At 38.1% G+C, this 24,487-nt stretch overlaps 1 protein-coding gene across 1 annotated transcript; it reads left to right on the top strand.

Moving 5' to 3' along the window:
* Positions 1-4,009: 4,009 nt before the first annotated feature.
* On the top strand, positions 4,010-14,723 carry LOC126829573 (mucin-2). The gene is made up of 7 exons (XM_050559519.2): positions 4,010-4,096; positions 5,147-5,327; positions 5,991-6,205; positions 7,213-7,497; positions 9,675-10,688; positions 12,841-12,938; positions 13,363-14,723. Exons 1-7 carry the CDS (start codon positions 4,045-4,047, stop codon positions 13,399-13,401), a joined length of 1,884 nt encoding a protein of 627 aa, XP_050415476.1. The 5' UTR covers positions 4,010-4,044; the 3' UTR covers positions 13,402-14,723.
* Positions 14,724-24,487: the final 9,764 nt, after the last annotated feature.

Below are 24,487 nucleotides of genomic sequence, written 5' to 3'. Positions count from 1 at the left end.
TGGTTGTGATGCTGTGGTAACTTTGCTGTTTGACCCCGGGTATCATTTTACCCTTATAATGGTCAGTCTGTGCCTTACTTAGTCTAACGATCATTTGGAATAAATCGATGAATGTGAACTTCATTTCATTTTGTCATTTGTTTCTTCGTCAGTTTCATTAGGTGACTTTAATAACACTTAAAAATCAAATATCCCCTACTTTTTTTGAATAGTATAGGTGAATTTATTTCCTTGGTTGTCGCTTAACTTATCGCCGAGGTGAGCACATCACACGTAATAGTTATTATATACCTTGTTTTCAAGGTGTATGGGTTGATGCACCGTCTCTTTTTTGAGTGGGGCTCCGAGGCGACTTACACTAAATACTTTTTCGAGAAATAGAGATTTTTTCTATTTTTCCCAATTTCAAAAGCATTTTTCATTTCACAAATTTATCAAAGTTTCCCGTTTAGAGCCCCCCAAATATCCCATCGCAAACGCTTATTTCCACTCAGGTAAATGATGTCAGTACACCGCACGTGCATTTCACGGTTTAAATCAGGCCAGGGAAAATGTTCATAACAGGGATATTGATTGGTTGGGAAAAGCAAACGTCATCCAATCATTTTGTACAATACATGTAGCCATTTCTTGTTGTTTTGCCAACATCCTGGCAGAAATGAATGCGAGAATTCGTCGAAGAATCCTACTTTATAAAATTCACAGATATATATTTCTAAGACCGAGAATATCAGTTCTGCAAGAGATTTCAATGATCGCGAAGATTTACAAGCACGATCCTTCACAGAACAAGAAATTAAAGCCATGCAGATGAGTCGAATTCTGCCAAACACGAGGAAAAATACCAATTGCATAGGAATATGGTGACACTTCGAGATCAGTACAAAAGATTGGATTTTAACTTTTTTGATAAGCAAGGTACATTTGCTAATTTCCGCACAGATCAATTCATTAACTTCGCGAGGTATTGACATCCACTGACAGACAAAAACAAGAACAGCCATAAAATGAAGACGAGTTGGAATTGTAGAGTTCTCAAGTTTGTAGTGTAGAAAATGCCAATGGATTAATTTATACTAGTAATATATTTGGATTACGTGCTGCGGATGAGCATAAACCGCGACAAAATGTGAAAGTGTTTAGTGTTGAAAATGCCAAGAGATTAATTTATAATAGTAAAATATTTGGATTATGTGCTGCGGATGAGCATAAGCCGCGACAAAATGTGAAAGTGCGACTAGGCATCAAAATGTAAAGAAATGCGAGACAAAATGTAAGAATCTGACTGAGATGGCGCACATTCGAAAAGTGCTGAGACAGTTGAAAATGATGACTCTTTTTTTAACATGTTCAAAACGGGTTGTAGATGTTCAAATAAATATACTGAGCGTCATAGAAAACGCATCACTTAGTTTTTCGTATAACAAAATGATCCTGTAAACATATCTTATTTATTTTGCTTCTTATTGTGAACAATATTCAAATGGGAACACATCAATAACAACACATTTGTACACTTATTGATGTTTAATCTGTAATCAAGGGTAAAAAGTCAGAGGGGTCAAAACAAAAAGTACGACACAGATGTCAGTAGCGCGTGTGTCCTCCACGGGCCATCATCACGGTAGGCTACAGCATTAACGCGACCCCTACAAATGTGTAGGGCGGTCCGGTGATGAAATGTGAAGCCTCCCCACACCATTACACTTCCCCCACCCCATCGATTCGTTTCGAAGACGCAGCAGTCTGCAAGACGTTCCCCAATACGTCTCCACACACGTTGACGGCCATCAGCGTGATAAAGATGAAAGCGACTCTCATCACTGAAGAGCACACTTTGTCAGTCTACTCTTCTCCATGTCTGGTGTCCTTGAGCCCATATCAAACGCCGCTGACGGTGATGATCCCTGAGGATAGCTCCAACATAAGGTCGTCGTGCACGGAGTCCTACTTCTCTTAGACGACGTCTTACGGTGTTGGCACTTACTGGTCCTTGTCTTCCGACGACTGCTGCACCTGTTCGAGTCGTTGGGCGGAATCTGTCACGCAGATGAGTGACCCGGATGTAGCGGTCTTGAGCCTGGGTTGTAACGCGTTGTGGACCAGGACGTTGACGGTCACGTGTTGATCCAGTAACTCGAACACGTTCCACCAACCTTACAATAGTGGACTGATGACAATTGAAGTCTCTGGCAATGGCACGTGTAGACATGCCAGCCCTGGACATTCCCATGGCTTCATTCCGTTATTTTCAGTAAGTCTTGGCATCTCTAGCTCGATTCCTTCACACGTCCAACAACAAATTACGACAGATTGACGTTTCACAGTTCATGTACTGCACATTAAGTTTAAAACATGCTTTTAAAGGGCTCACACACAATGCTGCACGTGCATATTGGGTTTTTCATGTGCATCTCCTGCAATTTTTTTTTTGCACACGGGCCGATATTTTTTGCGTTTGGGAGCATTGTGTGAAACAATAGTTCACAGTATTGCATAATATTATACATACAAAACCACCTAGTAATAAAATATTTGGGAAAAAAAAGCGATGCATTTTCCATGGCGCTCAGTATATGTAAATCATGATTTTTGTTATTTTTGTCCCTTTTCAACTGATACACGGCCACTTTTCAACTGATACACGGACACTTTTCAAAAGTGGCCGTGTATCGGTGTATACCCTCCTATTTTCATCAAAGAGTCGAGAAAAAGTATGGGTATAAGATTTGTTACCGACGAAGCGACGATTTGGGCGATCATATCAAACATGTCTGATATTGGCGACCGACCGAGTGCGCACACTAGACGAGTTTTTGATTTTTCATCGTCGTCGATCGAAATTGCCAATGTCGTCGCGTTGTGTGCGCCAGGCTTAAGACGTACAATCTAACTCATGTCGGTTTGCGTTGTTGAAATATGATGACTTAGGTATTGCTATAAATTGAGTTATCTGAATAAAACGATACACAAAGTAAAAGAGAGCCCGAGTTATAAATAATATATCTGTGTACGCGATATCGAATAAACTAAGAGATATATATCAAACCATGCTACCTTTAGGGTATTCTCAATATATATCGTATGGTTTTATACACCTGGATGACGAATATATTGGCCTAATAAATTCTAAACTTTTTAATACTGTTGTTTGCTTTTAAATGTTTTAGTTTTTGACCATGCTTTGATTTGATCAAAGCCAATGATAACCCGTACAATCAATCGTATACATGTACGTATAAACTATCGCTCGAAAACTAAATGATAGCTAGCTGTCTGCGTTAAGGTAGCGGGTCTCTTAATGCAGAATGCTCTTGTAATGTGTACTTACTGTGCATTTGTAACGGGCGGGGTCTAGTGGTCTAACGCGTGTGCTTTAGGTCATGAGGTCTGTCATTGATTCAATGGCGTCGTTTCGTTCCCATGATAAGGAGTAGGGTTGACTGTCCAACCGGGTCCTCCGGTGTCTTTCAACTGCTAAAGACACTTACTCAATACAATTTATACACGTTAGTCCCGAAATGACATAATTTGTGTCGAGTGAATCTTAAACCGCGTTTCTTTGTCCCGCATTTGTAACTGGAGTAAGCTACCGTGAACAAACTTAAAAGTATAAAGCTTCTATGTTCGTATATATGCATTTGTAGGCAGTAGTATCAGGTAGGTATCAAATACCTGATAATATACTATGACCCGAGATGGGTGGTTATTGTGTAATAATCATGATAGCCCCGATGAGAAGGACATGGTATTGAATTTCAGCTGATCTGCACATGTATAAATAATGTTTACGGGTGGATATAATTCCTAATTATATCAGTCGATCTAGAAATGTATACATTATTTATATTATAAATAATAGTTAACGAGTTGTATTTATTACCGACTTGTTTAGATTACGGAGATTTCTCATCCGTGAAGAAAATGTATATTTATTTCACATTTACCCATACAAGGAAGTATAAAGGTGAAATTTTGTGTGCATGGGGATTCGTCTAAATTTTATCACGTCTTATGGAATAATCATATTATTGATTATATAAAATGGTCGATATAATGATACCATGGGTGATATATATCATATCTTTTCTAACAGGTAAGCCATTTAATGTTTTTAGACATTTTAGAAGATTGTTGCCACCCCCCAGGAAAAAAATGGGATTACCATGTGTGGGGGCAGTCATTGAGAATATTGTCCTGGTCAACGTTATCGGAGATTTATAGCCATATTAAGGATAGGAAAGTGGGTTGTGGCAGTTCCAAGTAGAGGGCGGCGTAACCGGCACATCACACCGGGGTTCAGTAGATGACAGGGGCCGGATACATTTCTACTGTGTGTTTACGTCGACATGACTAGTATTCGTGCCGCATAGCCCGATCTTGCTCAGGTCCTGTGGGGGTGGGGTCTCAACAATTCTCTCGGTGTACCTGTTTGCATGTTGGTCGATTTTGTACGACTGACAGAAAGCCTCCATGCTAATTTCACTCGGTTAGTGACGAAAATATAGCCTTTTTACACTATCTCGACGCGGTAGGTCAGAAAAAAAATAGTCGGTAGCACAATAAGTGCAGTCATTCGCAAAATTTTGCACCAGCTACTAAATGAATTAATGAGGTAAATGAAAAATGCCAAGATAGAAGGGAAAATCCCAAATGCTTAAATTCGATATCACAATACGCGCCAGTTTTTCAAAGCAAAATAACATGAATTCTCATGCATAATAGTACTCAATTTTACTCATGTTATAAGTGTTTTCTGACTATCAGAATTCTACAAAATTTACCCCCCAAGTCCAGGAAATGGCATTTCGGGGTATAAAGCTGCCACCTGCCGTGCTCAGCTCGTGGCTGCGTCACTCGTATTAGAGGCGTGTGCATAATCGATATGTACGCCCCTGGACCTGGGAACGACTTCCTGAAACCCCATTGGCTCGAAACGCTAACGGCCCCCGGCATATGTGCTTTTCGCACTTTTGAACCTTGCTATATGGAGATCTTGACGGCTCTGGGACCATTTTCCGTCGCCGTAGTAGTATAGTAAGGACACCAACCCGATCTGACGGGGGTATAACGTTGGATTAGACGTAGCAGAACCTTTAACAGTTTTTTTTTAAAATTGACTTCAGAAAAGAATAATTTGTTCCAGGTTTATGTACAGGCCACTTTATGGGTCTAAATAATGTGACGGCCTGTTACACCAATTTAGATGAATTCTTAGAGTTAAACTGTACAGTATCGCAACAAATAGAAGTCCGCGAATTATATTTCGTGACAAAAAAATCAGATTCCACGGACTGCAAGCCACCTATAGCAAATGCTTCATTTTTGTAAGTATAAATGATTTAACACACTAGTTGGGGGTTGGGATGGCCTAGTGGTCTAGAGTGCCTCTAGCTGTCCGTTCACCTCGGCTTGCGGCTGTGGTTTCGATCCCTGGTATTACCGTATGTGGGTTTACTCCGGGTACTCCGATTTCCTCCCACAAGAAAGACGCGTGCGCTAAGATAATAATAAAAAAAATAAGACTTGTCTGCGATATCACCTTCGGTGGAAGCGGACATTAAACACTAAGAACAATTACAAGTTCGACTTGATGGGAACTGCGATAACTAAGTGAGTAAGGCGTTAACTCGCTAAGCAGGGGGTTTCGGTTTCGACCACGACATGGTTTCCTCTTGTCAGTGGTGCAGTACGGAGGACGTGGCAAGGAACACTGTCTAGTTGTTCGGCTGGGAAGAGGCTCTACGTACTATGTTATATTTACAGTGATGGTTGTTATGGTAACAGTGTACTATGTTATATTTACAGCGATGGTTGTTAAGTTAACATTGATTGTGCCATGCTATATTAACAGTGGTGGTTGCTGTGGTAACAGTGATTGTACTATGTTATATTTACAGCGATGGTTGTTATGGTAAGATTGATTATACTGTTATATTTACAGTGGTGGTTGGTATAGTAACAGTGATTATAGTATGTTATATTTACAGTGATGGTTGCTGTAGCTATAGTAACGATGACTGTGCTGTAGATGTATTTACAGCCTCTGGTAAAGAAGACAAGTACAATTATATATTGCAATCTTGCACTAGGAGAAATGGTTGTAAAGAGAAAGTTGGATGGATAGCTAGTCATGGTGCATGCAATGCTTCAATCTATTTTAGTTATTCAACATATATGATGGCCAGATACGAGTGTATCGCAGGTATATATCCATCTTTACCCCATATTCTATGGCAGCGACTCGATTCTATGTTAGTGGTACAGGAGCAGGACGTAGGATCTGACATGGGGGAGAGTCTAGTCCTTCGGATGAGACGAAAGACCGAGATAAGGTGTTCAAATTGGTGACATATTAGAGTCAAAATTCTTGCCATTTCTAAATAAAGAACAATACGTAATCTAAAATAATATCTTAAAACTGCCGATGCGTTTTTGGCATTTGTTGTAAAACTATCACATTTCTCACGGCTTAATCCACGCTAATATGTACTCAAGTTCATTATTAAAAATTAATCAATACCAACGCTAGATAATCTACTACCTTGGATTCGATCGGATTTAAAATAGACCCATCACTAATTATTCACGGATAACACAATTGCATCGGGCTTATGAGATAGCGAACAGCTTAGATCGATAAAATTTCAATTTAACACATCTTTGTAAATACTTGACGGGATTGAACCATTTTGTGGACTGATATTCCTATTAAAGATTTATTTTTCACAATATTGCAAGAAATTACTTTTGCGCATACCTGATACAATGAGATTTTCATTAGGTCAGTTAAGTGCAATATCCGATTACTTTTTAAATACATGCACTAGCTGACTCTATTTGCTAAATAATTAAAATAATGGGGTACGCTTTTTTTCTTAACCGGGCATTAAATATTATAAAATATTAAATTATTCCACAAATATTCCATATAATGGGCATACAAACTGTACCATATTGGAGTCTCTGCCCAATTTCCATAAAGATTTATGATCAGTGTGTACGACGCTATCCATAGAGTCCCGAATTTCTTGTAATTTTCCTCCTGGCAAGGAATGGCGTCTAGTCGCCACTTAGATGGCCACAGAGCGGCTGTCCGATGCATGGTGCAGTTGCATTAATGTACACTTATTATACTCTAACAATGACAATTTATATCAACTTTCCAAACCATTTGTTGTTAATTTTATTTTCTTTATTGTTGAAATCTAGATGATCTGATCATAGCTAACAGCAGCGACGCGGAATTAACAAACCAGGTGATTTATCTTCAGAATGGAGAAGGTACATCACAAGTAGCATGCACCGTAGAAAGCGCCTGTGGCACTACTGTGGTAATAACAGCTATTGATGTTAATTTGACATGCGATGCCGGTACCATTAATTGTAACCATAACAATGACTATAGAATCAAGGAAATATTGGAAAGTTCAGACCATTTTCTACAGCTAGAAATTAATGTCACAGAGGGCCATAGATTTTGGATACAGCTTAAAGGTATGTATATAATATTTTTGTTTTCTTAGCTCCCACTTTTCAGCAAAGGTAGTGGTGGGGCAGGTGGGGGTATTTAACTGAACCTGTCACACTATTAAAAATAACTTTACATCTTGTTTTAATACTACACCAAAAAAGAAGACGGCATACTCAACAGGGCGTTTTGCTTACTCTTTGTCACATTCCAGCTGTCAACGGTTCTGTTAGATCTTTGCTGACAAGAGGAAACCACGCTGTAGACCCCAAGGAACACTAGAAAGGCTTTGATTAGTTCTTTTGCATTGATTTTTATTTAGAAACAGTGTTATGTCCACCTCTAACCCAACATTATTGGCATCTGCGAATTTTTATTATTAAAGGGACACCATGTAAGATTTAGATAAAGAACTGGCCGTTCTCGCTATAATATTTCCAAAATAGATAATGCAAAATTAATATATTGAAAATTCCATTCAAATTACTTTATCAACGGTTGACAAGGTGTGTGCATTGGCCGTAACCACCGTATTGGTCATTTGAGTCATAGCCTCGCTTCTCCATTTTTAAAATTAAATCATTAAATGGCCGAACCGTACTAATCTACTCAAAAGCGAAGCCATCCGATAGTAGGCCCAAAGAAAGACCTGCAATAGGCAGATTTAGCTCTTAAATAATTTAAGGCACTTAATCATTTGCAATATAATATAATAAGTGCATGTCTAAAGCACATCTGTACTTATCTAATTAAACTGCAATCTTACTGGTCGAAATATGCTTGAAGCTGCATTCACTGTAATCTACCTCTACTGTTTAGGTCTGTTAAGTTATATTTATAGCACGGCTTTCATGAGGTAACAGGTTTAAACATCGAGGTCGCAGTCCGATATGTTAAACCTGTTAACGAATAAAGCGTGCTATAAATGACTTGAAATATTGACACCTGCTCAACATGCTTGTTGTTATTGCACAGAAAACCCACCCCACTTCTCTATATGATTTCTACTAAAACTAGTGTAAACCAGCAAAAGAGTTCAATAACATTGAACATGTCTAGTTATTGCACGGTTAAAGTAGCTAAGTCTCTAACTCAATATCATCCAAAATTTTCAACATTGAAAACACGATTTATTTGTCAAATTAAATCAACATTGATGATGTGATCTTACCGGAATAAGATGGGCTTCTGATATCCAATATTTAAGACAAAATAAACATTTTACCATTGGTACACGAATCGTGTACCATAATGCGCTCCAGCCCCAGTTGTAAAAAGAGACTCGAGGGACGAGGCTAGACACATTGCACCAAATCGAACGGCGTATGTAGACTGGAATAACCAGACGCTAGAAATTTGCACTCGATTGAAACTGCTGGCTTATTTCGCCGAACATCTCTGATTTGAAATTGGAGTAAAAACGGAAACCATTGAATGTAAATCAGTTTATATACATTCATATTACAGTATTATATGCGTTGCGACCCACTTTTGTCAATTTCTAGGTCCCAAATGTTAGCGATTTAGCTCCTTTAAGCTCCACCCAATCTACTAGAGGGAAATAAATTTGCTTAGTCAACGAAAAGTACAAAGGAAGATTTCCCGTGCATGTTACAATTTCAATTAAATTACTTTTTTTTAACTAACTATGATAATGAAGGCGGGCATACACCATGCATTGTGTTATGAGGGAAAGTTTAGTCAGACAGTTGCGCTACCCTTATTTTCCAGCCTGGAGCCACGGTGATTTCCCCTTGTCAGTGGTGCAGGACGGAGGGCATGACAATGACAACTGTCTAGTCGTTCGGATGGGACGGAAAACCGAGGTCTTGTGTACACATTGGCGTGCGCGGTAAAGATTCCTTGGGTTGGAAATCGATATTGGAGTAGGCCGTAGCGCCACTGTCCATCAAAGCACACTGCATGACGTATTCCCGTCTTCATTAGCCCAGTCGGAGCAGAACAGTCGGAAGTTAAACCCCATTTCACTTCATTTATTTTCCGGCCAACACCGAATCTTCTGGTAGTGATCGCGCCGACGCCCTATATATACATTGAGCCGCAGTGACTGCTTCAACGTATCTAACATAGACTTAGTCTATAAATTTGTTTTATAGAGGTCCGATATAAATCTCGCATGGAATGGATTGATTATCCTTTGTCAATGATCTACATCATATATGTCTTGGATTTATGTTTTCAGCAAATGATTCGGTTTCGAAACTTACGGTTAGTTGTGGTGCGAAAAAAAGAAACACTGCACAAAATTCATGTGTTGAATCAACAACAGCAATAACAACATCAGACACAGCGACATCCAATGTAACACTAGATACATATAATGTAACAACAACAGAGCCAGCGACATCCAATGTAACAACACCAGAGACAGTCACATCCAATGTAACACTAGATACATATAATGTAACAACAACAGAGCCAGCGACATCTGATGTTACAGCACCAGCGACATCCAATGTATCAACACCAGTGACATCCAATGTAACAACACCAGAGACAATCAATGTAACAACGCCAGATACATCCAATGTTACAAGGCCAGAGACATTCAATATAACAACACCAGCGACATCCAATGTAACAACATCAGAGCAAGCGACACCCAATGTAACAACGCCAAAGACATACAATGTAACAACACCAGAGCCCACGACACCCAATGTAACAACGCCAGCGACAGCGACATCCAATGTAACAGCGCCAGAGACTTCCAATGTAACAACGCCGGAGACATTCAATGCTACAATACCAACAACATCCAATGTAACAACACCAGAGACAGTGACATCCAATGTAACAACAACAGCAACATCCAATGTAACAACGCCAGTGATATCAAATGTAACAACATCAGAGACAGCTACATCCAATATAACAACACCAGCAACATCCAATGTAACAACACCAGTGACATCCAATGTAACAACATCAGAGACAGTGACATCCAATGTAACAACAACAGCAACATCCAATGTAACAACGCCAATGATATCAAATGTAACAACATCAGAGACAGCTACATCCAATATAACAACACCAGCAACATCCAATGTAACAACACCAGTGACATCCAATGTAACAACATCAGAAACAGTGACATCCAATGTAACAACTTCGGGGATAGTGACATACAATGTAACAACACCTCAACAAGCTAACCAAGAATCTACGTTACCAAACACATCTGAACCAGATGGTATGTATTTATACACTGACTTCTACGTACAGGACAAATTGCACTATAAAATCCATTTGCCATTTGAAACTTGATTTCGACAAACCCCACTGCAGCCCACTTGCCATTTGAAACTTAAGAAAATCCACTGCAGCCCACTTGCCATTTGAAACTTGATTTGCAGAAATCCCACTGCTATGTAGCCCACTTGCCATTTGAAACTTACTCTTAGTCATACTAAACTTGCGCTGTCTGTCTACAATTAGTTCCGCTTGAGAACAGACAGTAAGCTAGTTGACCGACATTTTAAGTCATAAATTGACGATTTTAGTCGAAAACGCTGAGTATATTTCGAGAATTTTGAGAAGAATACATTCTGCTTTCGTTTAATAAAATCGAGAAGGTTTCATTAGTCTTTTAGTGTATAAAAGATGTGAACCAGAGTAGCACCGCATTACAAAACAAGAGGGTTGGATGGCTGAATGGTTAGCACATGCGCGCTGTATCATAAAATATGTCATTGAGTCAACTGGCGTGGTTTCGATTCCCCGGTTGTACGTGACAAGGAGTAGGATCGCTCCGATCGCATGTCCAACCTCGTGGGTTTTCTCCGGGTCCTCCGGTTTCCCCCTACTGCTAAAGACCCCTACGCGCAAGCGAATTATGGAAATAAAATTGAACCATATGTTAGTCCCGAAATGACCTAGTTTGTGTCGTGTGGGCGTTAAACCCCATTTATCTCTCTCTCTCTTTCTCTCTCTCATTACAAAACAGTATACAAATTTTGAATATTGCGACCATTAAGTAACATATGGTTCAATTTTATTTCCATAATTCGCTTGCGCGTAGGGGTCTTTAGCAGTGGGGGAAAACCGTAGGACCCGGAGAAAACCCACGAGGTTGGACATGCGATCGGAGCGATCCTACTCCTTGTCTCGTACAACCGGGGAATCGAAACCACGCCAGTTGACTCAATGACATATTTTATGATACAGCGCGCATGTGCTAACCATTTCCTCCAAATAACTTTATTCTGAGCGAAGTTATCAATGTTTGTAGTTTTGACCAAATGTGTGCGTTGATTGTTTATTATCGTAACAATGGTACTTATTATTCGAGGCTTAGCCTTGCTTCTTATTTGAAATCAAATTATTAAATGGCCGAACCTTTCTAATCTACTTAAAATCGGAGCCATCCGATGACATTCAGGGTTGATTATGGCCTTGTCATGTTAAGTAAAGCAGTGGACACATTAGCCGAATCGTTCGGCCGAATCAATCGGCGCCGAATTCTATTCGGCCGAATGGGTGGACACACTAGCCGAAAGCTTCGCCCGATTCAACCTGCCGATTGCATCACCTTTCACGTCACATGATTAAACATGGCGGCGTCTATGTCTTCACTGTATCACGTGAATTCTCGATATGAGTGGTGATTGGCTAATGAATTCTATATTCGGCCGAATGCTTCGGCGAAGCGGACACACCAGGCGAATATAATTCGCCCGAATATATCAAACCTGTTTGATTCGGGCGAATGACAGTGGGCACACTAGGCGAATTTCGACGCCGATTGATTCGGCCGAACGATTCGGCCGAATCATTCGGCTAGTGTGTCTACCGCTTAACGTCTGATTAATAATTCATATAACATTTAAGCCCTAAAGAAAGACCTGCAATAGGAAGATTTAGCTCTTGAATAATGCCAATTTAATCGTATGTAAAGTGATTAATATGAAGTTTTAAAAACTTTATTGTAATGTATATAGAGGATATTTGTCGTTTTAGAGTGAATAACATACTTTATTTCATCGAGAAGCAAGAAAACTTATATTTTCACGAATGCGTAGTAGCATGAGTGAAAATATAAACGTTTTCTTGCTTAGAGATGAATTAAAATATGTTATTCATGACAAAACGACAAATGATCTATTTATTTTATGATTTTACAATCATTTTAGGTAAAAACAACATGGACTACTGCTAGCCAGTGGAATAACACTTTTATTTCACTGATAAAACGCGGTATTCCACTACTGATCATAAAATAAAATCAATTATGTTTAGTGAAATATGTGACCAGTCTAATTTGAGCTGCAGTTGATTCTACAAGGTTATTTTTTAAAATATTTTTGTCGTTTGTTAAATAGTCATTACTAATTACTTTGTTTCAGGACGAACTATCCTTATTATTGTTGTGTCTATAATAGGTGTGCTGGTTCTAATGTGTATCATACCTCTTGTCGTGTGGTGGTGTCATATAAAACAACGGGTAAGGTAGTTTTATTCTATTGAAGCTATATCACATCTTTGGTGCATGTATATAAGAAACTATTGTAATCTAATTATTTTCTAAGAAAGAGAAGAAAATAAAATAAAATTTAACGTCCATCCGACAGAAACAAACTAGGTCAATTCGGAACTAACATATTGTTTAATTATATTTCAATAATTCACTTGCCGCGTGGGGTCTTTTATCTAGGTGAAATGAAATGGGGACTAACGTCCGACTTTTCTTTACCAACAAGGTTAATTGCAGTGTGCAATGCGGGAAATTTTGCCTGCTCAGTGGATTTCCGTGTACACTTCGTCGATTCCAACTGTCAACGTTAGGAGGGAAATAAATTTTGCCCGGACAGGGGGCGGACAGGGGGCTGGCTATACGAGTTCAAGCTATTACGATTATTTTCTTTCAGAAAAGCTTCTACAAGTTGCCATCATTAGAAATGAAATGAAATTAGGTTTAACGTCCTACTGTTCTGCTCCGAGTGGGCTAACGTTGATGGTGTCATCGTTTGAATCAAATCATCGAAGTCGAAATGTGCCAGTTGCTCTTGTATTGTTTCAACATGTTGCAGTTTTGTGTGTATATAGTTTCTTTAGATTTTAAATACGGGTGCCGTCTTGGGGTAGGCAATAAACAGGACATTACATGAAATGGAGTTTAACGACCTACTTTTCTGCACCGACTGGGCTAATGAAGACGGACATACGCCGTGCACTCTGCTGTAAGGAATTATTTTCCGACCAGTGGTGGTTCCATCTTCATCGTATTTTATTATTTTAATGGATTTTAATCCCCCCATTTTATGGTATCTTACTGTATTTCATATTCTTTTATATATTTTCCTAATCACATGTGTCCAATATTCTTTGTTTTACAATTTAACATGCATAAGAGATAAATCTGCCTGAAAGATCATATAAACTATTAATTAGACATTTATTAACATGAAAAGACCTTAATCAACTCTCGATGACATCTTATCTGTTCGATTTTCATTAGATTTGAATCCGATCTGCTGTTCAACGTCCCTTGATGAATAAACACGAAAGTGAACATTGGGGACTTTAATTTGTTAATTATCGCGACAGCGCTAACTATAACAACCGTGGCTACAAAAATTTAAAAATGAGGTTTTCTCGGCTTAGAGTGAAGCAATTTAAATGAAATTTTCAGAATAAACCCTTCATCTAGTTTTTAACCATTATAATGAGAACTGCCAACTCGTTATCGACTCTTTCATAATGTATCTTATAACTTGTAATTAACGTCTACGGGCTAAACCCTTTTAGTTGCCATATTATTTGACTGTAAAGAGGGATTGATTATGGGATCAATGCCATAGGTAACGCGTCTTCAGCCAGTTAAAATAAGAGTTCAAGAAACGTATTACAGATAGAAACCTGAGCTTTGAAGTTAAATGATGACGTCAGCATAAAATTATCAAAAACATGACTTCTTGGAAGGAGTTAACTGATATATAATTATATTCACAAAGCCGATAGGAAATGATGTTATTATAGATTGGATTCTAATATGATATATAATTGTATATTCACAAAGAAGGAAATGATGATATTATAAAGGATTAGTATATGTTATATAATTGTATATTCACAAAGAAGATAAATATGACTTTATTGTAAACATCCACTTCTTCCGTTACATTTACTATAAGCATATTAGAAACCTGACCAATTGTTCTCTTATTCTTATAATTATTAGTATTGTGTATTTTCATTTAAAAATTTTATTTGATAATTAAAGATACTTTCCCAGAAAAGTAGGCCTATTTATCGTGTGGTTATTTCCCATGAAAGTATGGCAATTATGGTATATATGGACAGTAGAAATATCCAATCTGACTAGAAAGATACTGGATTCTCTTAAAAACAACCATGGAACGCATACAGGACAGAAATGTAAGGGGTTTCCCTAATCGGCAGCCCGAGGATTAGGAATGTCTGCTCGCGTCACGTTAATGGTAGCACGCGAAGATTGAGCGCTTGATGTATATGTTAATAAACTTGATGAAGAGCTAAACATACAACACTTTCTGAGATAAAAAAAAAAAACACGGAAAAAGACGTGGGTAGTGGATAATTCGAAAATTTAATTAGGCATCGATATTTATGGATAGGGATTAAAGACAACATCGTCTTGTGTATGCAATGGATTATCCTCCGGCTTCGCACCCGTTGCTAGGTAGTGCGTCAGCTAAGTCACGTGACACAAACATGACTTCTTTTAATAGATTTTGTATAGTAAGGGTTTTCCCTCGCGAAAACAGTGATTTGAGAAGGATTTGAATCCAAATTTGGATAGTCTATTAGTTTGAATATGTTTTTAGTCCAAATACATCATCAAATCACAAAGTTTGTAGGCGGGAATGTATCTTTAACCGATTGTCAAAATCAATATTATTTTGTAATACTTAAAGATACATATACAAACTGTGTGATTTGATGATATTTGGACTAAAAACAAATTCAAACTAAATAATTTATGATAATTTTGCTTCAAATCCTTCTCAAAACATTGTAATTTTTAGGGAATACCCCTGCTCTGGCTCCAAACATATCAGAGATTTGAGTGACGGCACCAGATGGGCTAATGTCAACTAAAAATATAAAAGTGCTATGGTGTTTATATGGTGAAAACATCTGCTTATGAGCAGCTGCAGAAAAACAGGGGAATTTTCCACGAAATTTTAACTAAGATAAAATCGAAGATTTTAGTAATTTGATTGGATAATATTAGATTGATTTTAGTGCTTAGCTCAGTCAATCAAAATTGAAGTATCTAATAAAATTTGGATTTTATCTTTAGTTAAGATTTCGAGAAACAGGGCCTAGGATGTTACGAGGGGGGATTGATAAGTAGTGAGCCTCGATTGGAAAACCGTGCAACACAATGATACCACGTTTTGCACGTGCACTATTATGTTCCTCGGGCTCTGTCACAAACTTTTATCACATTCGGTTAAACTGTTTGGTTGTGACAGTTCGTAACAATCAAGTAGGGTCTGTTATCAGAAAATGGACCATATCGAGGCGAGAGCTGTGATTAAGTATCTGCATAAAAAGGGTCTAACACCTAAGGCCATACATGGTGATATGGTTGAGACATTAGGAGATGATGCTCTTTCATATGCCACAATTAAAAGGTGGTCAGCTGAATTCAAGCGTGGCTGAGACAGCATTGAAGACGAACCACGCCCTGGTCGACCAAAAACTGTGTCAACACCTGAAATGATACAAAATATCCATGATCTGATAATGGATGACCGGCGAGTTACTGAACGATTCATAGCTGGGGTAGTTGGTATTAGCCAGGAGAGAGTTCATTCTATTATCACTGAAACTTTGGAAATGACAAAGGTTTCAGCACGATGGGTGCTAAAGCTTTTGACGCCTTATCAAAAGCGTTTATGTCAGAAGAGAATCTAGCCTTATTTGAAACCGATCCTGACCGCTTCCTAAAACAAATTGTTACTATGGATGAAACTTGGGTCCACCAATTTCAGCCAGAAACAAAAGAGCAGTCAATACAGTGGAAACATGTGACGTCGCCGACCCCAAAGAAGGCAAAGACTGTTTCATCGGCAGGAAAGGTGATGGCCTCAGTATTCTGGGATTCTGAGGGTGTTCTCATGGTGGGTTACCTCTAAAAGGGTCAAACAATTAACGGTAGACACTACGCAGCACTTATAAGGCAGTTGAGGCAAGAAATTGAGACCAAAAGACGAGGAAAGCTGACCAAAGGTTTGATTTTCCACCAGGACAATGCGTCAGTGCACAAATCAGCTGGTGCCATGTCAGCAATCCATGACTGTGGTTTTCAACTTCTTCAGCATCCACCCTACTCTCCTGAATTAGCTCCCTCAGACTTCTATCTGTTTCCTGCTCTGAAGAAATGTCTTTCCGGTAGGCATTTCCCGTCTGACGATGACGTCATTGCCGCGGTGGATGATTTTCTACACACCCAAGACAAAGACTTCTACAGAACTGGAATAAAGGCTCTGCAACACCGATGGCAGAAGTGCATTACATTGAAGGGGGACTATGTTGAAAAATAAATGCATTTGATTTGAATTTCTTGTTTCTTTCTGTGTTAGACTCACTACTTATCAATCATCCCTCGTAAGCCACAAGTGTTCATTTATATCGATCAACTCTTTATTTTTGGTTATTAATTATTTTATTGAACATTATTGTATTACCAGTCGGTTTCGTCGATTTAAAAATTAGATAAATAGATATTTGTTGCGTTGATATTTAAAAAATAATAACTTTTACTTAATTTGGCTTATACCGGAAGCCGTCGGTCTCTCAAATTACCTTCGTTGCGAAATAAATAGGTTTGTCGTCCTACTTTTCTGCACTAATAAATACAGGTGTGTAACATAAACAGGAACTCGATTTTTCGTCCAATGACTACTCGTCAGAAAGGGCCCGTCAGAGGGTAGGGGGAGGGGGGCAGCTTGGGTACTTGTCCAGGCGAGGGACCCAGAACCTAGAGGGAAAATGGGGTTTAACGTCTCACTGTTATGCTCCGACTGGGCTAACGAAGACGGGCATATGTGATACGGTAGTGTGCATGCTATGAGGGAAATTTTGGCCTGCTCTAATATCGAATTCCAACTGCCAAGGGATCTTTTACGTGCACGCCAATGTGTACACGGGACCTCGGTTTTTTGTCACATCGGAAACGACTAGATAACAGTGCTTGATAGGCCCTCAGTCCTGCACTACTAACGATGAACTTTCTCGGCCAACACCGAGCCAGCTTCTTACTCACCCAGCCAGGGGCGGATTGGGGTCGGGAACCGGCCCGGGCTCCCGTGTCGGAGCGGCCCCTTTTACTGGCCGCGGAGCCCGGACGTATTGCTCTCCAGCGAGAACATTTTGAAAAATGAACCCTAAATATGCGATTTGGTGGCATATCTGATTATAATCTCTGTCAAATTCAGCCAGCAGACCTGCTATCACCAAATTTTGCTAAGGTCTTAAAATTGAATCTTTTTTTGGATATACGAACCATTGGCAGACGTTTCTGGCGTATCCCCAAAAACAGGGTGCAGGTGACTTAATAATTAGTAAATTTGCGGGCGACAGTGTGGGGTGAATCCGATGAAATTTTCGGATGAAATTCGGAATCCCCATTGCAAGATTCCGAATTCCGGCCCACACCCAGCACATCCGGCCCAGAAAGTCTATTATACTAGCCCATTCAAGACTCCAGTGATGGCGTGGCGGCCCGTAAAAGCCACCGGCCACATACAACATGATCACCATCGCTCCATAGCCGGTCCAATACCCCCGCCCCCCATATAATGTTCAGTAGAAAAAAGGTTTTTAGACGAATTGGACAAAATTATTTTTTTCATTTTTTGTCCGATCGCCCGATGGCTCAATCCGCCCCGGCACCCAGCCATCTAGGCCACGGAATGTTAAGGGAGCAAGAAGTACGTCAAGTAATGTTTCTTAAAAATAATTTATTAGTATAAATTAATGAAACAAAAATACACTGTTAATTGATCTTAAAGCATAGAATAAAACCAACCGTATTCGAAATGAAATTAGTCAACATATTCCTAGCGCCAATAAAAACCTATGTATACGGTAATAACTTTTTTGGGTTTTTTTGTGTCTATTATGAATATTATACATTAATATGTCTTAAAATGCTATTTTCTAATATAAAGGTTAGAATTATTATCGTGAGAAATATATATTGGCAGCTGCAAACACTACCCGCCGTTCTGGAAACTCGAGTACCTTGGCCCTGATAATGAACGAAGCGGACATTGTCTAATCAACTATATATCCAGGTCATCCTGTGGTATAGAGCGTTTATTACGGGCTTGTTATGTTAATACCTTTTTGAATCATAATTAATTTAACCAGGGGTTTGTTCGGGAATTTGAGCAGCGGCGGTTCAAAGGTGTAAACAACGTCAAGTTTAACGTGGTTGTTAGAGGGATTACCTGAGAATGTTATAAAATCGGAAGCTCTGAGACAATAATTTCAGCACATTTAGATGCATATATTATGTATAGGATTAGATAGGAGTGAAGCCAAAACGACAGCAATGCTTGGCACGTTTGTTTGTTCGACATCATTTCAATGAATGTAGAAGAAAAAAACGTGCTCTGCGCGAGGATAAAGAAAGCCCCATGATTCCCCCTCTGGGCACTTGCCTAATAGCGTCCGGCTGAGGGCATCTTTAGCTCTCACATAAAGTTTCCTTAATTAAAGGGAAAACGAAACACCGAGGTTCCACGTAATAAATATTTGCAATAAATGGTAAGATTATGCGTCACTACGTTGATATATTATTCGTCATTATTGATTATGAAAACTATCATAAATTATACATCTTCCAAAATCCAAAAGAACACAACCAACCATGATTGATCTAAGCTTAATGGGCGGTTCTATCATAAGAAAGCACAATATACGTGGAACAAGGAAATATCTTAACCAGATAATTCACAGTAAACAGCAAAGCAAGAAGCTGTTCTGGCAAACAAGAAAGGAGGAGACCTTGGATTTCATTTAGTACTCACATCATGCCATCCATGTGAAAGGGTGCTGTTCGTACCTACAGTTAACATCAATCTAGTTAAATTTCGTCACAATGTCAGGGAATTCTACGGAAGATTCATATAACCATGAAGCGCATGATATAATCGCGAATGGCATTATACCCGCTTTATGTGGTTTGGCGGTTTTACTGAATATCATATCATTTGTTGCAGTTCTACAGAGCAGATCTTTTCCAGCACATCAAATGGTTGGTTTCTTATCACTTCAGACGACAGATGTGGTGTTTGGGCTCCAGGGTTTGTCTGTTCGTTTGCTTCCAATCACGTACACCAGTGAGCACTTTCTTTGTAAAATTCGCCTGTATTGTGGTCTTATTGTGCCCTACTCTACGATTCTATCAAACCTTTTGATAACAACTGAGCGATTTCTCAGCATAACCCTGCCAGTGAACTTAGCCAAACAGATTACGTGGAAAAAGATGTTGATATGCGTAATTTTTATATGGATCATTGCAATTACTTTAACTGTTTCGTTTTTCTTCGATGGTTTTCAGGGACCAGTGTGCCAGTTTATAGTTACCGGAAATCCCAATGGATATATCGTTATTGGCTTTTTCATTTGTATTGTATTCTTAATCATTTTTGTGATGTATTTTTACATAGTGAAGGTTACCAGACGTCACATCCGGCAGATCACAGCAACATTGGTTGGAAACAGCAATGTAGTAGAGCAGAGAAACTCTTTTAAGAACAAAGCTGACCTGCGTACGACCGTCACTGTTGGTGTTATCGTCGGTGCCTTTGGGATTTCATACTGTCCAATTGGGCTTTACCATCTTTGTGTCAGCTTTCTGGTGTCCGATTTTGTCGCCTTCGTCTCGACAAACCAAACCGTTTTCTCTTCTTTGTTGGCGTTATGCATTCTTAACAGTATTATTAACCCAATTATTTACATCTTCCGACTGAAGAATTGTCGAAGCGAAATGATAGCAAGAATATTATGCCGTCCACAACCCGACTTCTCGAACCCCTAATTCCATATTTCCGGACGCAAAAATGCTTGATGTTTATATTTCGGAAAATTTAGATGGCAAAATAAAAAAAATCGTTAACCCATATTAGCCACTTCTGCATCTGGGTTTATACTCTAAATCAATTTCACTACTCCTTAAAAATACATGTACAGTGTATTGGGGTATCTGAATTTTGTAGTCCTTTAACAGGAGTTGATCGGAAATTAAAATTTTGGTTAGCGAAAATAGAGATTAGTTTTTCTGTGTTGTGTTATTATGTTATTATCGTTCGATGTGGCAAGTGCTACTTCAAAAATCAGACACGTTCATCGAAAGATACAACACAGTGGTGACCAGATGCCGTTAATTACGCTCCTAAAGCGGAGGGCACAGTGGTAGCCGGATGCCTTTAATTACGCCACTGAAACGGAGGACACACACTGATGCAAATAAAAGATTAACAATATCATGCAGCTATGGGGTCACCAAAATATGGCAAATGCTTCGGCGAACCGAAAACACTAGGCGAATATATTCGGCTGAATACATCAAACAGAAGATGGATTTCGGCGGCGATTCATTCGGCTGAATGATTCGGCTAATGGGTGCAACGCATATGCCTGGCTTTCACGTGAACTACTAACGATACGAATCACCCTGAATAGAGGGGAATCGAAATTCGTATAGCAATTCAGCAAAAATAAATAAAAAAAGGTCGTAGAGAATCTGGAATAGCTACGAAGCAGTTACGAATAGTTTACGAAAGAGTTACGATAATTCGTGGATAATCGGGTGAAAAATATGCTGGACATCAAGGTAGGGTTACGATATAAATGTCTGAAATGAAAGAATCATCTATACGAATTGTAGCAATTCAGTTACTAATACACTACGCTCTCCAGAAATGATGTCGACAAAGCATTGGCACTATTGTAACAGAGTGATTTATACCTGAAGTTGACGTTTATATTATGTTCGTTATTTATTTTTAATAAGTAAACTGGTGTGACAAAACTGATCTATACCTGAAGTTGACGTTTAAACTCTCGACAACTTCTGTGAAGACACGTTCTTAATAATCATCTAGTTTATTCAAGATGTTCTTTAACAAGCTACACATGATCCGCGTGTAACACTAGACTGAATTTCAATGAGAAAGTATTAGTGGTCAGTTCAATATACCTTGACCTGACAATGACTTTTAAAGAAATATGCAGTTTAATTACAAACACCATAATTGATAATAAACAATACCATATATGATTATCACTCCTGTCCACCTCAGCTAATTGTTAGAGGCTTTATAAGCAGACGTTTACTGACAGCAAGTCAGACTTGAAATAGCGCTTTTCTCGATTTGTGTCTATTTCATGTTCTCATTAAAGGTCTTATATACATTATGATATTCTGTTATCTATAAGACATAGTGTTACACTATTCGTCAATATGGAGAATAAGAATTGTATCGGGATCACGATACATTTACGAGTTCCGAAATTAGCAGCCCGTCCACGAAAGTTTTTGAAACAATACGAATAATACGAATGTGTAAGAACCAAATAAGAATCACTCACGAACCGTATATACGATGTACTACAGACTGGAAAACGTTTGGAGTTGGGACGATAAGTGGCATTCGAAGCACATATTAAAGCGGGCAACGAAAGATTTTGATTCAAAAATCACTTACGAACTTCAAGAACCGTCTACGATTTATCTACGAACCGAAAAGTGTTTGGATGCGAGGTTTTTCTTGACATTCGTAGCCCACGTGAAAACGGACGTAAAGAGAGGTCTTATATCGTCGTTGTATACCCGTCCTCATAGCCGTTTACTCGTTTTTATGATTGTATCGTATTTTATTGCTATTCTGCATCGAAATAACTAATAAAAACAACCAGAAATAAAGCATACAAATTAAACAGAATGTAAAGATAAATACAAAATTTTCGAACCGTTTCTGGTTTGTTTAAACTAAGGGGGAAACCACGTAAGCACATAAAGTAAAGGTATGTTATACCAAGGTTGTGGTCCCTCTAGAGGTTACAATTTATATCCGATTTTAAAAACCATTCAAATAAGACGTTACACCCTAAAGACGGTTGACTTCAAATTTCGTGAAAATCGGACCGAAACTGTCCGACAAAATGGCCGCTCACGTACGCAAATAGTGTAAAAGTATGTAATACCAAGGTTGTGTTCCCTCTAGAGGTCACAATTTCAATCTGATTTTGATATACGTTTATATCCCAAAGATCTCGGTTCCTTGTGGATCCTCTAAAGGTCACAATTTTAATCCGATTTTGATGAAACTTAAAATATATGTTACATCCCAAAGATTTGGGTTCACTTCGATACTTGTGCGTATTAGACCGTAACTTCCTAGATTACAATCCCTGATTGTATGAAAAATCGCTCTTTTTAGCCTGTTTTCTTTCCATATTATATATCAAGCAACCGCTTGTGTTTATTTAACGTAATATTATTATATATGGTACACGTATTATATTGAATACGGTATAGTGTTTGGTATAGTGGCACCGATATCCCACATTTATTTTGTGTTTTGGTTATTTGTGGTGATGAGGGATACATTTGAACTTGGTCGGACTTGTATGGAATCTGTCGTCCATAAGTGGATAATACCAATCTTTCCATTCGGCATTTAGAAATTGTAATTCAGGTCTACTTCAAAGCGAAATTTTAAGTCCCATATTATTTTCATTTTAGATTAATGATGTTGAAAACCATTTGTACTCTGAAAATTGTCCATCCATTCCATTAGATACCATGAACCTTTTTCTTTTAATGTATGCGGACAACAGGGCAGTGTTCTCGGAAACACCCGATGGTTTACAACAGTTGCTTGACTCATTATGTAATTATACTTGTAAATGGAACCTCACTGTAAAGACGAACCAAAACTAAAATTGTTGTTTTTAGAAATGGCGGGAAATTATCAGTAAATGGAAACTGGTTTTATAATGGTTTTAATGAATTAGAAATTGTTGACACTTTTAACTATTTATGATTGATTTAAAACTATAATGGTAATTTTTTTAACCCAGAAACATGAAGCCGATCAGAGCAGGAAAGCTTTATTCTCTGTACTAAGAGTATATAATGATAACTATTTTAACATTGAAACTAAATTGTCAGTATTTGATACTTATATATGTCTTAAGCATTTTATCATATGGAGCAGAAATATATGGATTTCATAAAGCCCCTGATGTGGAGAAAGTTCAATCAAATTTTTGAAAACAAATACTAGGAGTTAGACAAACAACTATGCACAGTATGATTTATTTTGAATTAGGTTGATTCCCTTTACATGTAATGAGAAAAAATATAATTTTTAAATATTGGACAAAACAACTAAATACTGATAATAAGATTTTAAAATGTTGTTTACAGGACCAGGTTTCTAATAAAAGTCAATGGATTACAAATATAAGGAATGAATTATTTCAAAAAGGTTTAGGCTATATTTGGGAAAATAGAGAATCCTGTAACTCATCATATTTCAAAACCATTAAGCATAGAATTTTAGATAGTTTTAAAGTTACAATTTGATATTTTCTAAGAACGTCAAAACATAATTATTTCTATGTCTTTTGCTCAATAGGTTGTCAACTCACTATTATACGATCATAGGTTATCGTTATCACACTTAAAAACATTCACACCGGAAATAATAACACAATTACCTCCCTTGTTTTCCTATTCCCCACCATGGAATAGTTATCTTCAAACGTTTGAATTTGAAGATGAAAATGATATTTTTGCCAATTTCTCAACTGGCAATAGTGAATTATAGGATTAATAGGATTATTCTTTAACAAGGTAGGGCTGTTTATAGATACCATTTATTTTAAGGCTTTATTTTAATACATTTTAAAAATATAACTTAAAAATATGAAATTGTAACTTTAAACAATTATGTATCGAACTTATTTGTAATTCATCAAAAG

The sequence above is a fragment of the Patella vulgata genome, chromosome 8 (genome assembly GCF_932274485.2).
Source record: "Patella vulgata chromosome 8, xgPatVulg1.2, whole genome shotgun sequence".
NCBI lineage: Eukaryota > Metazoa > Mollusca > Gastropoda > Patellidae > Patella > Patella vulgata.
The sequence above is the reverse complement of the archived record's forward strand: the minus strand, read 5'-3'. Positions and strand labels throughout refer to the sequence as shown.

What these genes read in the sequence shown, in the direction of transcription:
- LOC126829573 (XM_050559519.2), top strand. Translation starts at nt 4,045, where the DNA reads ATGGTCGATATAATGATACCATGGGTGATATATATCATATCTTTTCTA. An exon ending in CAGATACGAGTGTATCGCAG is followed by an intron (nt 6,206 to 7,212) that starts GTATATATCCAT and finishes GTTGAAATCTAG; the next exon opens with ATGATCTGATCATAGCTAAC. An exon ending in ATTTTGGATACAGCTTAAAG is followed by an intron (nt 7,498 to 9,674) that starts GTATGTATATAA and finishes TTATGTTTTCAG; the next exon opens with CAAATGATTCGGTTTCGAAA.